This window comes from Mya arenaria, chromosome 5 (genome assembly GCF_026914265.1).
Source record: "Mya arenaria isolate MELC-2E11 chromosome 5, ASM2691426v1".
NCBI classification, from domain to species: domain Eukaryota; kingdom Metazoa; phylum Mollusca; class Bivalvia; order Myida; family Myidae; genus Mya; species Mya arenaria.
In genome coordinates, this window is record NC_069126.1 from 14,307,532 (window position 1) to 14,326,161 (window position 18,630).

At 35.3% G+C, this 18,630-nt stretch overlaps 1 protein-coding gene across 3 annotated transcripts in view; it reads left to right on the forward strand.

Moving 5' to 3' along the window:
* The window catches only part of LOC128233665 (ATP-dependent zinc metalloprotease YME1L-like), a 30,406-nt gene that overhangs the window by 7,567 nt on the left and 4,209 nt on the right, over positions 1-18,630 (forward strand). For 2 of the 3 annotated variants that reach the window (XM_052947451.1, XM_052947453.1), the window contains exons 6-17: positions 1,039-1,270; positions 8,966-9,042; positions 10,807-10,897; positions 12,127-12,186; positions 12,974-13,066; positions 14,008-14,140; positions 14,396-14,458; positions 14,733-14,848; positions 15,827-15,871; positions 16,847-16,957; positions 17,594-17,745; positions 18,293-18,416. In XM_052947451.1, coding sequence (XP_052803411.1) covers positions 1,039-1,270; positions 8,966-9,042; positions 10,807-10,897; positions 12,127-12,186; positions 12,974-13,066; positions 14,008-14,140; positions 14,396-14,458; positions 14,733-14,848; positions 15,827-15,871; positions 16,847-16,957; positions 17,594-17,745; positions 18,293-18,416 — 1,297 coding nt within the window. The remainder of the gene's footprint in view (positions 1-1,038; positions 1,271-8,965; positions 9,043-10,806; positions 10,898-12,126; positions 12,187-12,973; positions 13,067-14,007; positions 14,141-14,395; positions 14,459-14,732; positions 14,849-15,826; positions 15,872-16,846; positions 16,958-17,593; positions 17,746-18,292; positions 18,417-18,630) is intronic. The other variant, XM_052947454.1, reaches the window with a different exon arrangement.

The window sequence follows — 18,630 nt, forward strand, 5'->3', positions numbered from 1 at the left end:
CATGGTAATGATTGGTCAAGTTATGTTCAAAATTGGTCATGATTTAAACCTTGATCAAATATGGACTACTTTAAAAAGTGGGTCACATGGGGTCAAAAACTAGGTCAGTAGGTCAAATCTTAGAAAAATCTTTGGAACATATCAGAGGCATTATACATGGTCAAATATTTATAAAACTTAATCAGAATGTTTTCCTTGATGAAATCTTGGACTTATTTAAAACTGGGTTTCGGGAGGGGGATATTGTTTTGGCGTTGTCCGTCCATCATTCCGTCCTTCCGTCCGTCCGTCTGTCTGGTACCATATCTTGGTAGGCATTGATCAGAAAATGTTCAAGCTTGGTCATTATGTTCCCCTTGATCATATCTCGACCTATTTTAAAAGTGGGTCACATGGGGTCAAAAACCAGGTCAATAGGTCAAATCTTAGAAAAATCTTTGGAACATACTAGAGGCATTATACATGGTCAAATATTCATGAAACTTGATCAGAATGTTTTCCTTGATGAACTCTTGGTCGTAATAAAACTGGGTCACATATGATCGAAAATTAGGTCACTAGGTCAAATCTTTGAAAAATCTTGTCCGGAACCATATCATGGTAATGATTGGTCAAGTTATGTTCAAAATTGGTCATGATGTAAACCTTGATCAAATATGGACCACTTTAAAAAGTGGATCACATGGGGTCAAAAACTAGGTCAGTAGGTCAAATCTTAGAAAAATCTTTGGAACATACTAGAGGCATTATACATGGTCAAATATTTATAAAACTTAATCAGAATGTTTTCTTGGTCCATTTCTCTGCAGCCATATTACATGTTAATATAGGAGTATTCCACCTTCTTTTCATTTCCAAATCATGAATCTTGCCTAATCAGGCGGGGGATATCAATTCAACGAATTTGCTTGTTTATATATAGCATGTTCAGGGTTCACTGAAAGAAGGACAGCTGTTAAGTTCCATTGTATTTACAAACTGAATTGAATAAAATAATCTTTGTACACTTGCCGTTAATTTCTTCGCATTTATTTTCAGCCCGTAGATGACATAGATCACCTCAAAATGCCGAAGGTTTTGACAGAAGATGACAGGTCAGTGCAGAAGAAAGTAAAACTGGCGTACACACTTGGTTTCGTGAGCGGCGTAAAGTCGCCACAAACTGATGACAAAACGAAAATGAAATATGGCCGAATACTCCTGGGTGGACTGGTCGTGCTGGGATTTTTTCTATTTTTGAGAGCCCAAGTTGATGGAATGGGAAAACAAAGTATGTGGATTTTAAATGTATATTGTTTTCAGTAGATATTTACACAATTTTATTTTTGAAAGCCCAAGTTGATGGAACGGTAAAACAATAATGTAGATTTTAATTATATATTGTTTTCAGTAGTTATAATTTTAAAGACATATTTACACAAAGGTTTTTCTTTGTATTAGCATGTCTGTTTTTAGCTCAACTATTCAGAAAATAAGGAGGGCTATACTACTCGTCACAGCGTCGGCGTCGGGTTAAAGTTTTAGGGCAAGTTGGGATTTTTATGCCCCCACAAAGTGGCGGCATATAGGGTTGCCCTTGTCCGTACGTACGTACGTCTGTCTGTCTGTCTGTACGTACGTACGTCCCGAAGATTGTTTCCGATATAATTCTTGAAAACCGTTTGTCCAATCCTCACCAAACTTTAAACACATGTTTGTGACCGTAATATCTTGATCAAGTTCGATAGTCATGGAAATCGCTTTAGTCATTAAGGAGTTACGGCCCTTTTTTGCCAAAAATACTTCAAAAATATATGTTTCCAATCTAATTCTTGAAAAGTATGTGTCCAATCCTCACCAAACTTTACATACATGATTGTGACCATAATATCTTGATCAAGTTCGATAGCCATGGAAATCGCTTTTGTCATTTAGGAGTTACGGCCCTTTATTTGCAAAAAAAGACTTGAAAAATACGTCCCGAAGATTGTTTCCGATCTAATTCTTGAAAACTGTTTGTCCAATCCTCACCAAACTTTTAACACATGTTTGTGACCATAATACCTTGTTTTTGGTAAAATGTTAATTGCAAAAAGACATAACTGTCATTTTAAAGTAGGTTATTGATGACTAAATCCCAATGTTAAAATGAGTGTAGAAAATTACAGTAAGTGCAAAACGTTAATCATTGTGCAGTTTTATTTTTATCGCTTATTATATATAATTAGTCAACTAATATGATTAACAAGGTACCAAAGCTTTAAATATCTCGAAATTATGTTTGCTTGTTATGAAAACAAAGTGTATACTCAATGGCAAAAACATTTTAACTGTTTTGAGTTTTGTCATATTTTTTAATTTATCATTTATACTGATAACATTTTTATGCCCCCACAAAGTGGCGGCATATAGGGTTGCCCTTGTCCGTACGTACGTCTGTCTGTCTGTACGTACGTACGTCCCGAAGATTGTTTCCGATCTAATTCTTGAAAACCGTTTGTCCAATCCTCACCAAACTTTAAACACATGTTTGTGACCATAATATCTTGATCAAGTTTGATAGTCATGGAAATCGCTTTAGTCATTTAGGAGTTACGGCCCTTTTTTGCCAAAAATACTTCAAAAATATATGTTTCCAATCTAATTCTTGAAAAGTATGTGTCCAATCCTCACCAAACTTTACATACATGATTGTGACCATAATATCTTGATCAAGTTCGATAGCCATGGAAATCGCGTTTGTCATTTAGGAGTTACGGCCCTTTATTTGCAAAAAAAGACTTGAAAAATACGTCCCGAAGATTGTTTCCGATCTAATTCTTGAAAACTGTTTGTCCAATCCTCACCAAACTTTTAACACATGTTTGTGACCATAATACCTTGATCAAGTTTGATAGCCATGGAAATCGCTTTAATCATTTAGGAGTTAGGGCCCTTTATTTCCCAACAATACTTAAAAAATATCTTATCCGATCTAATTTTTGAAAAGGATTTGCCCTTGTGCAGATTATCCTGAATAATCATTATGGCTTATTTTCTGTGACAAAAAATCGAAGTGGGGGCATCCGTGTCCTATGGACACATTTCTAGTTACTTATAAGTCCAATACCCTTCATTCAATTCCCTTAATACTTAATATACAGTTGTTCAGGACCATCACATAATGAGGTTAGACAACTCCATATTATCCTTTATACAAATTATAGCCTCTGATTGACTGTGGAAATTAGGTTAAAGTTTGAGGGCAGGTTGGGATACATATTTATAACTTCTATACCCTTCAATTAATTGACTTAATACTTCACACAGTTGTTCAGGACCATCACACAATGAGGTTACATAACTCCATATTATCTTTCATACAAGTTATGCCCCCTGACTGACTTACAAACATTGGTTAAATTTTAGGGCAGGTTAAATTTTTAAGGCAAATTGGGATTTTTTCTTGTCCCATACCCTTCATTCAATTGACTTAATACTTCACACAGTTGTTCAGTGCCATAACATAATGAGATAAGATAACTCCATATTATCCTTTATACAAATTATAGCCCCTGATTGACTTAGGAACTAAGCTTAAAATTTTAGGGCAGGTAAAAAGTATCAGGGCAAGTTACAATTTTTTCTCATAAGTCCTATACCCTACATTCAATTCACTTAATACTTCACACAGTTGTTCAGGACCATCACACAATGAGGTTACATAACTCCATATTATCTTTCATACAAGTTATGCCCCCTGATTGACTTAGAAACTTAGGTTAAAGTTTTAGGGCAGGTTGAAGTTGTATGGCAAGTTTGGATTTTAATAAAAAATATTTTAAACCCTTCATTTAATTGACTTAATACTCTGCACAATTAATAACGACCATCTTACAATAAGGTTATATAACTCCATTTAAACCCTAAATACGAATTATGGCCCTTGATTGAATTTTTTTTTTTTTTAACCATGTTTTCACTAAGGGAAAACAAGTTATTAGAATGACGTATGTCATTGTTCCGGTGGGCTGGTCGGAGGGCAGTGTCAAAGTCACCTTATGTATCAAATAATTTTAGCTAGGTTTGACATATAGCAACCAAACTTGGTATATAAGAAGAGATGATAGAGACCTTTCATGGGAGTGCATTTGAGACACCTAGGATCAAGGTCAAGGTCAAAGTTACTATTAATAGAAAAATGGTTGATATTGAATAACTTAAATAAGGGTCGACATATTGTGAGCAAACTTGGTATATATGAAGAGTTAAAAGAGACCTTTCATGAGATTGTGTTTTAGACCCCCGAGAGTTTTGGTCACTGTTTACTTTTTTATTATGCCCCCCTTCGAAGAAGAGGGGTGGGTATATTGCTTTGCACAGGCATGTCGGTATGTCGGTCGGTCGGTCGGTCCGTCGGTAGACCTCATCAAACTTCACATGAAGGTTGGGCCTGACCAGTAGATGACCCCAATTGATTTTGGGGGTCATCGGGTCAAAGGTCAAGGTCACAGTGACCTTTAATGGTAAAATAATTTTAAAGCTTGTCCGAGTGATAACTCAACAATGCCTGCACCCATGGCCCTCAAACTTGACATGGAGGTTGGGCCTGACCAGTAGATGACCCCTATTGTTTTGGGGGGTCATCAGGCCAAAGGTCAAGGTCACAGTGACCTTGAATGGTAAAAGGTCGTCCGAGTGATAACTTGACAATGCCAGCACCCATGGCCCTCAAACTTGACTTGGAGGTTGGGCCTGACCAGTAGCTGACCCCTATTGTTTTTGGGGCTCATCGGGTCAAAGGTCAAGTTCACAGTGACCTTGAATGGTAAAAGGTTGTCCGAGTGATAATTCGACAATGCCTGCACCCATGGCCCTCATAATTGAATTGGAGGTTGGGCCTGACCAGTAGAAGACCCCTATTGTTTTTGGGGATCATCGGGCCAAAGGTCAAGGTAACAGTCACCTTGAATGGTCAAAGGTTTTCTGTGTGATAACTTGACAAAGCCTGCACCCATGGCCCCCAAACTTGACTTGGAATTGGGCCTGACCAGTACATGACCCCTTTTGTTTTTGGGGGTCATCTGGCCAAAGGTCAAGGTCACAGTCACCTTGAATGGTAAAAGGTTGTCCCGAGTGATAACTCGACAATGCCTGCACCCATGGCCCTCAAACTTACCTGGAGAATTGGCCTGACCAGGAGATGACCCCTATGGTTTTTAGGGGTCATTGGGCTAAAGGTCAAGGTCACAGTGACTTGGAATGGTAAAAGGTTATCCGAGTGATAACTCGACAATGCCTGCACCCATGGCCCTCAAACTTGACCTAGAGGTTGGGCCTGGCCAGAAGATGGTCCCTATTGATTTTAGGGGTCATTGGGCCAAAGGTCAAGGTCACAGTGACCTTGAATGATAAAAGGTTGTCCGAGTGATTACTCAACAATGCCTGCACCCATGGCCCTCAAACTTGACATGGAGGTTGGGCCTGACCAGTAGATTACCACTATTGATTTTAGGGGTCAAAGGTCAAGGTCACAGTGACCTTGAAAGCGAACTCGACAATTCCTGGACCTATGGTCATCAAACTTGACATGAAGGTTGGGCCTGCCCAGTAGATGAGCCCTATCGACTTTGGGGGTCTTCAGGCCAAGGTCAATGTCACAGTAACCTTTAACGCAAAAAAGTTAACAAATCTTCTCCCACTGATATCTCAACAATGCCTGAACCTATGATCATTAAACTTGACATGGATGTTAAGCCTGACCAGTAGATCACCCTTATTGATTTTAGGATTCATAGAGCCAAAGGTCAAGGTCACAGTGATCTTGAATGGTAAAAGGTTGTCCGAGTGATAACTCAACAATGCCTGAACCCATGGCCTTCAAACTTGACTTGGAGTTGCATCTGACTTGTAGATGACCCCTTATGATTTAAGGGGTCATTGGGTCAAAGGCCAATGTCACAGTGACCTTGAACGAAAAAAACTTGTCTGTGTGATAACTTGACAATGCCTGCACCCATGGCCCTCGAACTTGACATTTAGGTTTCTGGTGACCAGCTGATGACTCTGGATTTTGAGTTCATAGAGTCCAAGGTCATGGTCGTAACACAATCTATCCTCACACTTTAATGGTCATAATCTTAAAACTGCCTTAATGGCAACAAATCAGCTGTCATTTCGGTCCATACGTATTTCATTCAATTGTCCATATAATCCTGAAAACATGGCGCTCAGGGGGGGCATAATGTTTGACAAACATCTCTTGTTTGATTTTTTTATTGCTATTGACAGGCACATATATCATTATTATATTCATTTCTAAGTTAAAGCGGCGTAGTCGAGCACCCTGTCTTATGACAGCTCTTGTTTCTCTCAGTATTAAGTATTGTTTATAAGCTAGAAATGTTGGTACTGCTTTTTTATATATTACTGAGAATATGAAAAATTTCATTAACAGAATTAGAAAATTACAAATGAGGGTGTTTTTTCCATTAACGAGAATTCCTAAAAATGCCTCCTGTTTGGTAATGCAAATATTCATTGATTTAGATGTAATGAAATTATTTAGTTCATTCTATATAAAGATTGTATCATCAGACATTCCCAGAATAAGACTTAGTGTTCTATGGTTTCTATCTCCATGTAACAAAAGTCACATAGATTGGTTTCTTTTAATTTACATATATACAGATATTTATTTGTTGGTATTATTTTTAACAAAAACTTATACTGAAAACTTCTAGGGAGGAGTCTATTGACGTTGTTAACGTTTGTCTGTAAATAGTTTTCCATGGTATAATGTCACTTAAGTTTGGAAAAACGTGTTGCCATTTAATTTCAGATTGTGGTTTGAAAATATCTTTTTGCTGTAGTGAATAAAGAAGTTTGTTTAATTTTGTTTAGATGCTTGTATTTTATCAGTTTATTTTGCTGTTGCTAAATGGTTGATAATTTCACCTTTAAGTTTCAATTTAAAGGCTGCTGGTATAGAGTTAACAAGTGTTAGATACTTTAGGAAATCTTGTTTATGAATATCATATAAAATCTAATTTCATCAAATTTGTAGCAAGAGTGGGTTCTATAATCGTATATATATATGGGTGAATAATTTTATACCTTTCTGAAACCATCCTTTATAAAAAAAAGTTATTTTCATTTTGTTTCATTAATTTATTATTCCATATTACTGATTCACTCAAAGGTGTGTCATGGTTTTCATAATGTTTATTTTGTATGTTTAACCATGACGTTAAAACATCGTTAAGAAAAGTTTTCTCATTAGCGATTCGCTTGATGAATCATCGGTCTGTGTCGCATTCAAAAATTAGGTTATTTCCATAGTTTTTTAGTTTTTTCTTGCATAAAAACCTTCCAATCCCCTGTATTAGATGGGTCTAGATATCTTTTAATCCATAATGTTTTTAGTGAGCGAATAAAGTTTTCTATATCTGTTAGTTTCAGACCACCATATTCATGGTAATACTGATGTAATACTTTTCTTTTGATTTTGTCAGGTTTATTGTCCCATACAAATTCATACATCAATTTTTTGATATCATCAATTGTTTGTTTACTTGGGTCTTACGACAGCTCTTGTTTAAAGAAAAGAATAGAGGTTTTACCTTGTGATATATGTCAGTTGTGTGCAGCAACTTGAATCTAAGCCATAACTTATAAAACTATAAGAACATGAGACTTGGAAGCCATGTTAATACCGTCATATAAGTAGCGAGTCTCAGTTGCGAATAAAGCATTCCTTAAGCTTTTCCTGATGTTCATAACAGACAGGCAGTGACATCTGCATGTATGCTATTTTTGTTCAAAATCTTGAAAATAAAAATAGCTGCATTGCGCTTTAAGAGTCTAGTTAAAGTACTTCTCTGTTGGGCCCAACATTTCCAACCATGTTTCACATTATTTTATCATTAGGTATGAAGTGAAATAAATGACAAGAGTTTCGTATTAATCACTTTTGCAAGTAGGGCCCAAAAATGGTTTGGTTAGGGTTACATCCTTTTCAACAACAGGTACCCTACCAAAAAAAAAATGTTTTTTTACACCACCTAAGAGCCCATTCTATCACAAATTTATGTTCATTTAAGCCTTTGGTGGAATTTTACGGGAAATATATTCTACAGCCAAAAATGCATTTCAGTACAATTTTTTGTTCTTTAAAAAATACTTAGTATATTTTATGATCTAGAATTACGGTATTTGTTTTTAAATATTGACAAAGTCTTTCTATCAACACATTTTATGAGAAAATATTTTTCCAAAAAGAATGAAAACATGCAAGATTTTGAATACTAGTATGGTAAAATGAGTTGAGATTGAGATTTGACTTGAGTATTTTTGTGATATTGGGGTCAAGAGTGCTTCCATCTAAGCTTTGTTGAAGATATACGGTACATAAGACAACTCTGGAAAGTTTGCTTAAATTTCCTTTGGGTAACAGATATTTTCCTGCCAACTGTTCCATGGACATGATAAGGGAAAGAGCATATTCAAGGTCATTATTATCAGGCCCGATACCACAAAAATACTTAAGTCAAATCTCAATCTCAGTCTCAACTCATTTTACCACATTTCATCAAAAGTTATTAAAATCATGTATATTTTACACCCTTAAAAAGTGCATTCTATCATAGAATATGTTGATTAAGGTTTGGTCAAGATTCCAAGAGTAAAATATTCTACAGCCCAAAATGTATTTCAGTACAATTCCTTTGTATTTTAACAATCAATGAAGTATAGGTTTTGCTCTAGATCTAGTTTTCTTTGAAATAATGACAACATATTTTTATCAACTCATTCTATGAGAAGACATGTTTTCAAAAAAGTTAAAAATCATGCAAGATTTGAATCATGCTAATATTCATTCATGTGGTAAATTAGGTTGATATTGAGATTTGACTTGAGTGTTTTTGTGATATTGTTGCCAGATTTTGGCTGCCTTTATGGTGTAAAGGTAACAATGCTTTTGTTGGAATGATTGTTAGTCTTTTAGTTTCAGACTTGATGAACATGCAGAGCTATGAGATTGATCGAGAAATGGTCAATGTTACCTTTGCTGATGTCAAAGGGGTAAGTTGATAAGATTTTAATCAGTGTGTGGTACATGTAGGTCAATTAATACATCTTATATACGAGGGCCATTTAGAAATATGTGGACACTGCACATTGAACATTTCTTTGAGGTAATAATTACATTTAAACAAACCTTAAAATTTACAGATTCTTTTCTCTTAACGTGCAAAATTTGATTAAGGTACATTGATTTTGCTTTATGTAGTTATATTTTAACGCTGAGGTAGAAGAAGGTTGCACAACCTAATGACTTTAAATAACATTGTTTTCTTCCAAAATAAGATTTTGACCACAGAGTAATACACGTCTATAACAATTGCAAAGTTAAATTCATCTTGTTGTTAACCAGGTTTTCAACGAAAACCGGGTTATTAGAATGAGGTTGTCGTTGGGCGGGCGGGCGTCTAACATTGGTTTCTGTTCAATAACTTTAGTTAGCATTGATATATATTGATGAAACTTGGTCTGTAGGTTGAGAGGGGTGGGGCTAAGGTCAAGGTCACTGTTACTAAAATAGAAAAATGGTTTCTGCCCAATAACTGTAGTTAGCATTGATAAATATTGACGAAACTTTGTGTGTAAGTTGCTTATGTGAAGAGCTAGCTTGCGATTGCTTTTGAGTGGGGAGGGGCTAAGGTCAAGGTCACTATTACTTGAAATAGAAAAATGGTCACGGTCACTGTTACTTAAAATAGAAAAATGGTTTCTGCCCAATAACTTTAGTTAGCATTGACAGATATTGATAAAACTTAGTGTGTAGGTAGCTTATGTGAAGAGCTAGCTTGGGATTGCTTTTGAGGGGGGTGGGGCTAAGGTCAAGGTCGCCTGTTACTAAAAATAGAAAAATGGTTTCTGCCCAATAACTTTAGTTAGGATTGATAGATATTGACGAAAGTTGGTGTGTAGGTAGCTTATGTGAAGAGCTAGCTTGGGATTGCTATTGAGGGGGGAGGGGCTAAGGTCAAGGTCACTGTTACTTAAAATAGAAAAATGGTTTCTGCCCAATAACTTTAGTTAGCATTGACCGATATTGATGAAACTTGGTGTGTAAGTTGCTTATGTGAAGAGCTAGCTTGGGATTGCTTTTGAGTTGGGAGGGGCTAAGGTCAAGGTCACTATTACTTAAAATAGAAAAATGGTCAAGGTTGCCTGTTACTAAAAATAGAAAAATGGTTTCTGCCCAATAACTTTAGTTAGGATTGATAGATATTGACGAAATTTTGTGTGTAGGTACTAGTAGCTTATGTGAAGAGCAAGCTTGGAATTTCTTTTGAGTGGGGTGGGGTCAAGGTCACTGTTACTAAAAATAGAAAAATGGTTTCTGCCCAATAACTTCAGTTAGCATTGATAGATATTGATGAAACTTAGAGCGAAGGTAGCTTATGTGAAGAGCTAGCTTGGGAGGTGGGGTCAAGGTCACTGTTCCTAAAAATAGAAAAATGTTTTTCTGCCCAACAACTTAGTTGGAATTGATGGATAGTGATGAATCTTAGTGTGAATATAGCTTATATGAAGCTGCAGATTGAACTTGCTCATACAACAAATTAATTGGCTATAATTTCTGATTGCCCATAACAAAAACCAGGTTTCGTCGCATTGCTGCGCTTCTAGTTTTTTGTTTTACATCTTAATTTCATACATTACATGCTTCGTGTAAGCCTTTGATTGTTATGTGTTTTTGGAAACAATGGATCTTATAAGATATAACATGAATATTTTCGTGGGATTTCTTTGTTCACATAAATGATTATTGTATTACAGTGTGATGAGGTGAAGGAAGAGTTGATGGACATTGTGAGCTTCCTCAAGGATAATGAGAAATTCGAGAAGATGGGTGCCAAGCTGCCCAAAGGTACCTTTATTTTCAAGGCTTATTGTATTAAGGTCTCTGGGGATAATTTCATTATGAATCCTAGGAGCTGTCTTGTACCAAGGAGAGATTCTATTAAATAGCCTCCTGGCCCATGTACAGAAACATAAACACAAAAACAGTTGTGCAGTTAGCACAGTTGTTAGTGCACTTGCTTCTCACCTAGGCGACACGAGTTTAATTCCAGGCCTGGGCGCATGTGAGTTTGTGGTCGCTAAGTCAGACAAGTGGGTTTCCTCCAGGTCCTCTGGTTTCCCCCACAACACAAGACCAAACTCTCACGCAACATCATGCCGACGAGATTGATTAATATAAGTTGCAAATGCTTGTTACACGATCATTAAATTAAATAAGTTTTAACTAAACAGAAAAACACACAGACATGTACACAAACACAGAAACACACAGGCATGCACTCAAACATAGAAACATGCAGACATGTACACAAACACAGAAACATGCAGACATGTACACAAACACAAACATGCAGACATGTACACAAACACAGAAACATGCAGACATGTACACAAACACAGAAACATGCAGACATGTACACAAACACAGCAACACACAGACATGTACATAAACACAGCAACACACAGACATGTACATAAACACACAGTCACAGACATGAACACAAACACAGAAACACAAGGATATTAACAGAAACACACAGACTTGTACACGAACACTAACATGCAGACATGTACACAAACACAGGTACACAAGGACATGAACGCAAACACAGGTAAACAAAGACCTGAACACAAACACATAAACACGCAGACATGAACACATAAACACAAGGACACGAACATAAACACAAAGACATGTACACAAACACATTAACACGCAGACATGAACACAAACACATAAACATGCAGACATGAACACAAACACATAAACATGCAGACATTTACACAAACACATAAACATGCTGACATGTACACAAACACAGGTACACACAGACAGGAACACAAACACAGAAATACACAGACATGTACACAAACAAAATGATGAAATGAGGTGAAAACCAGAGAAAGATAAATCTGACTTCAAGATTGGCTTAAGTAGCTGTTTTGTCACCTTTTTTTTGTTAGTTGGTTATCTCAGGCCAAACATACTATTACTTAATTGAGGCCTTAAGTTATTACCACTTTGTTTTTTGGTTAATGTCCGATTCATGACTGATGCTTTACTTTACATTTCAGGAGTTCTGTTGGTGGGTATTCCTGGTACTGGAAAAACTCTTCTTGCCAAAGCTGTAGCAGGTACTGGTTTCATTACAGGTCTTTTATTAAGAATTTGGAGCGGGAAGTATGAACTTCCTTATAATTAATTTTGGTAGTTATCTCTGAAAAATGGTAGTTTATGACTCTGACATGAACATTAAAGAATTTGTCCATTATTGTACTGGCAAACGTGAAGCAACATTGCCAGTAGCTGGGCAAACATGAGTTTGTGTGTTAGATGATATGATTGGAGATATAGTAAATGTCATCCAACCAATTGTGGTGGTAAGTGGACAACTATAATTATCAAGCAGCTTGTCTGTTTTTTGATATTTAAAAAAGAAGAGGTATTGTGATAGCCTTAAGTGTTGATGGCATAGGTGTCATTATTGTATTACAAACACTTAAACATTGGCCAGAAATCATGAACTGTTCAAGGTATTCAAATGAAACTTAGTAGGCATGTTGCCAGAAACAATACACACAAATACAGCAAGGCCTTTAACAAGCTTAAATAAGTTGATTTTATGCCCTGTTTATCAAAGAGAAAAAAATAGGAGACAAGCAGTGGCGTTGCTCCTTGAAATATCTGATGTTTATGTAGCGTTTTATTTAGGTAATATAAAAACAATTCAGTCAAAAGGAAAATGAACATGATAATAAGCTTAAGTTGTCTGTATTGCTCGAGCTTAGTATTTTTTCATTACAATATTTTTATGAACTGTTCTTTATGCTACAAGCATTGAACACTTTAGTTTATCCAAATTTAATATGCTATATGACTGTATGCATTTGACATTGTTAAAAGATCTCTTGTGTGATTCAGGTGAGGCTAATGTTCCCTTCTTTCACGCATCTGGTTCCCAGTTTGATGAAGTTTTCGTGGGATCAGGGTCAAAGAGAGTGAGGGCACTCTTTGGTAAGCTGATATTTTATTATTAAGGACTTTTTTAATCCTTTGATTCAATTAGATACATGAATGAGTCATTGTTCATGTAAATGCATGATGGATATGTTAACCATCTCATGTTTGCTAACTTTTAGTTTAAATATATTTATTCAGGTAAATTATTCACCTATGAACAACAAGTACAAAAATGAATAAAGGATTGGAAAACAAGTTTGGCAAACCTATGTAAATTCCTCTCCCTGAGGTGAAAATTCAAAGATAGCAGTTGTCATAGAAAAATTGAATGTGGTACAAATTCAAGTGCAAAAAGGTTATCCTAGTAATAGTTAGAGTAAAGACAAGGGCTTTTATATAAGAAGCTAGTCACGTATATTTTGAAAGAGAAAAATTGAATAGTACAAGAAAAGAAAAATATATAGAATAAAATTGTCTTTTAATGTTTGAAAGGATTTGTAATGGATTGATATTCATGAATGTATGAAAATAAATACATGCAGGTATTATCCCTTCAATCGAAACAATTATAAAGGAACTTGTTAATTTGCAAGAAATTAACTGATTCAGTGTTTACATCAAATGGATTTGATATTTACATTAACTAATGAAAAATTGAGCTGTTCTTGGCGTATGCCTTAACCCCAGAGGTGATATGTGGGACGAATTTTACCCCAGATGTCATTGGTTTTGGTGTTTGTCTTTCACCTGGCTCATGAGTGGGGGTATTGGTCTTTCACCCATGAGGTCATGGGTTGGGATGCCTGCCTTTCACAAGAAGTACTTATTTCTATCTGGGAAACCGATTTAATCTGAACTCATTTTTTGTCTTAATCAAGTTGAATGTAGTCAATCTGAGAAAATAGTTTCATTTGCAGGCAAAAGCAACATATGATGGCACACGATTTTTTATTATTTGAAACAGTTTTTTATCAATCTCCATTACACTATTACAGAAGAGGCCAAAAAGCAAGCTCCATGTATAATATTCATCGATGAGATAGACAGTGTCGGGGGGAAGAGAACAAAGTCAAGTATTCATCCATATGCGAACCAGACAGTGAATCAACTTTTGGCAGAGATGGATGGGTAAGTAATGGCAAAGTACCTGTATTTGTAGGGTAATTTTTAAAAAAACTAAAATCATGACTTTCAGGAGTCTTTAGTGCATAACTGTACATGCGTAAATGTATTTGCATGTACATGAGCTAGATTTAATATCGTACAAACATTTAATACAGTCAGTGATTGGTGAATAATGTGTATGTAATTGTAAGCACAAACTAAAACAACACTTCTTAAAAAAACAGTCTAATGAGCATATACAAAACCTTTGTTTTACAGTTTCAATACGCGAGAGAATGTTATTGTTATTGGTGCAACAAATGAGAAAGGCAACTTAGACAAGTAAGTGTTTAAGCTTTAATGTTATTATATATAATAAAGATATGCTCTAATATAATTTGGAAAGTGAGTTGTTCTGTCTGCAGGTACTGCAGGTAGCATACAAATAAATGAAGCCCATTTCAATGCATCACTTGTAATGTTAACATTAAGAAAAAGAAAATGAACTGTTTAAAGTGTTATTGTACCGCTTTGAGCTCCAAGTTAAATACAGTTGAACATTTCAGGGCTTGACTGAGAACAGGCAGGTCTCATACAAAACTGTTATACATTTCAGGGCTTTACTGAGACCAGGCAGGTTCGATACACAGATAGAGGTTCTGGCACCGGACATGGAGGGAAGGAAACAACTGTTTGAGCTTTATCTCTCCAAGATAAAGACCCGCAATGCTGGTTAGAATTTCTGGGTTTTTTTTGTCTGTGTAGAGTGTAGTTTGGTCAATTAATTATGATTCAGATTTTTACTTGTATATGTATATCAAATGTGTTTAGAAATCTAGTTTATAACTGTTCTAAATTTAAAGATTTATAATTTGTTGTGTTTAGTGAAAAAAATGGATTATTGGAACAAATAAGCTGTAGGTAATTTCATTTAAGCATACATCCCACCCAAAAAACCAAAACAAGTTCAATAATGGGAGAGTTCCTGTTTGCCGTTTGCTATATGTTTCAAAAATTGTATCTTAAAATGAAATAGTTCTCTTAAGTGTTTTTTGTATAATCATCATTTAAAGTCTGTGATACACCATGACTTTGTTCAAAAATCAATTCTCAAAAGAAAAATGGTACTGGCCATTAATAATTATAATAAACATGTATAATTATTCTTGAATTTATTCCAAGTATAATGGTGAAATTATTTCAGAAATGTATGAGTTTGGCATTATTTTATCCTGGACAAGTTTGATAACTTGAGTTACTGAATTGTTTCCCTTAATTATAGAAATCACCTAAAATTGGTCTTGTCTGATCAAAATAACTTGAGAAGCCTTTGTCCAATTATCACCAGATTTTGTCAGAATGTGTATGGGTATAATATCTTAGACTATTTTGTTAAAAAGCCATATAGCTTTGGTGCCGCATGTGATCATAGAAAAATATCTCAAATTGATTTTGTCCGATCCATAACTTTGTCTTGTCATCACCAAATTTGGTTAGAATGTGTATGGGCAGAATATCTTGAACAGTTTGATAACCATCCATATCGCCTCAGTAGTTCCAGAGTTATGACCCTTGTTTATACAGTGTACGCTCTTTAAATTTGGCTAATGTTCAACCACTTATCACCAGACTTGGTGATGGTGTATTATGCGACAGTTGGTGCTCTTGTTCCTCTTAAGATTTTATTATAATAGAATTTTTCTCTTCCAGACATTGATATTGACGCATTAGCAGCATTATCTAGAGGGATGACAGGTAGGGTAGCTAGTATGACTACATTCTTGTAAATAATTACCCCAGTATGCCTTTTGTTATAAAAAATAGAAACAAGAAAGCTTGTTTGACATCTCAGCTATTTGATAGAAAATTGCTTTTCTAAACACAATTAACACCTCCTTCCATGTGTTTGGAAGTTGGTATGGTTGTAATTTATATATAGAGGTGAAAATGTCAGGACTTCCACATCCACATTTCTACTCCAATCTTATTCAAACTTGGACATAATGTAAATGGAAACAATATCTTTTTTTTCGATTAATGGCCAAATCTGACAAGTATGTCAATAGTTATTGCCCTTGATTTATAAAAAACAAAACATTTAACATTGTTTCCAAGCTCTAGCTTGACTTTTGTGTTTACTGCCATATTTGTTCTGTCATTTTTTCCGTTACCATTATTTTCCAGACATCTAGGTCAAGTTTGAATTTAGGTTTGTTTGGTGAAAAAGTAGGACACTATAAAATAACAAAACTAAAAATGAGTAAAAAAGACAGTTTATATGTTATGAATGTATTAATTTAATGGAAATTGCCTATTACAGGGCCTAAACAAAATTACATTTGGTTCGGGTTACCCGATCCTACCTACGAAATAGGCGCCGACCCTGCCATTTTTATAGTCATTTGGGAAAAAAATTAAAAAAACTATAGTGAGTTTTAATATGTAGGTCAAAACCTTGAAAGCTTCATACAGAAAAATACTTCAACACCATTCTCCAATGATGTTTATATAAAGCCTTATAAAAAAAAGTGTACCTACCATACCTATTTTTGAGGACGTAACCCTTAACAAACCTCTTTTTTTGACCTAGGAGAAAAAGTAGAATAAGAAGTATATGAAAATAAATTCCTGCTATTTTCTCTTGACCTCGATCAGGGTATAAATCAAAATTATTTCTCGGTTTGACCTGAAATTGAAGCATGTCTGTCATGTTATGATGTACATTCTCAGGAGCTGAAATTCAAAACATGGTGAACCAAGGGGCCATCATTGCCACTCTGCGCAATGGCGAGAACATCACAATGGATGACCTGCATGAGGCCAGGGACAAGGTTGCCATGGGTATGTCCTTTAATCATTGAAAATCCATTGCAGATTTGTTGGCACCATATTCTTAAAGTATTAGTATCTTGGAAAACATTTTCTTATTTTTGACAACAGTAATTTTAAATCCCATCTACTTTTCATCATTTCTATTCAAATGAATTTATTATTTAAACCATTTTCTTGCTCATTTTCATACATTTGATGTGAGAACAGTGTTAGATTTCTTTGAAATTAGTTATATATTCCTCAGGTATTTAATTGTTCAACACAAAATAATTTTCTGTGTCACAACATGTTGACCTCAATTTGTCATAGTGAAAGTGTAGTGTATGGTTCTTTAAATAGCACCAACAGCTCTATTACTATGCTGATAATCTGTGGGCCATTTTAAGAAAGATCTTAGTCGAATTTGGTCAGAAATTTGAATTATCTTAGTATTATAGTTCTAATATATTGCTGCATATTTGAGTGAATTGAACTTTAGTCAGTATTATGAATATGGAAAACGCTTAGGAAATTGAATCACATTTTTGACGTTACTATAGGATTAAGTTAATATAAATTACCACTAAAATTTGTTATTTAAACAGTCCCCTGAATACATGTCCAACCTTGCATTTTAAAGTCTTACATCATTTTTTTTATTTGAAGGCCCTGCTTGGAAGAATAAGAAGATTGAAGAAAGTGAACTGCTGAAAACTGCGTACCATGAGGCAGGCCATACAGTGGTGGCATTCTACACGAAAAATTCAGCAGAACTGAAAAAGGTCACCATACAGCCCAGAGGGAGAGCCCTCGGACATGTGAGACAATTTACAGTTTGAACGCCATAATGCGAACAACAACTTGGTGTAAAGGGCCTTCCACAATGTAAAAGTGGGTGGGGAAGGCCAAATATTAAGATGTTTGAAAAGTTCATGTTTATGTAAGTTTTGAGGGACAATCTTTTTCAGGAGTAGAACAAACACCCTTTGCAGCATATTTTGGGGTATTAGAAAATTTAGTGAAAACAAGATTTTATTCGGTTTAAAAAGCATTTGCATTTTTTTAGGAAAGTCATAGAAATGTATTTTTGTATTGAAATGCTCTAGACTACCCAATCAACAATGTCTTGTTGGTATCTTAATGATATCTTTTCAAATAAGAAAGATTTTCAAGAAAATAATGCGAAATATTGGTTTAAACACAATTGGTTAATAACATAATTTTGAAAGACAACATATGTAAAATGAAACTTCTCAGGCTAAGAACACATGTATGTTATAATCATTGGTGTATAAAATGCAAATTTCTTCTTAAGACTTCTGCTTATATTGACCATTGTGAAACTCTTTATACCCTTGTTCACAGACTTCAGCATTGCCAACGAGGGAAGGAAACACCTCAAAATCCGAATGTCTGGCATCCATGGACTTGTGTATGGGGGGCCGGGCAGCAGAGGAACTCCAGTATGGGGCAGACAATGTGGAGGCAGGTGAGTTCGCCTTGGCCAGAAAGTTCTTATGTTCATCATAACATGCCATACTTTGTTAATAAGGCTTGGCCAAAACTCATTGTGAAGTTATGCTTCTCTTTTAAATATTTGATAATTCGTTCAGCCTTTGAGAAAAAAATACAGTAGCTTGTAAATGTAATACATACATAATTGGAAAACGTCTTCAAATGAAACTGATAAGACTTGTAATGTG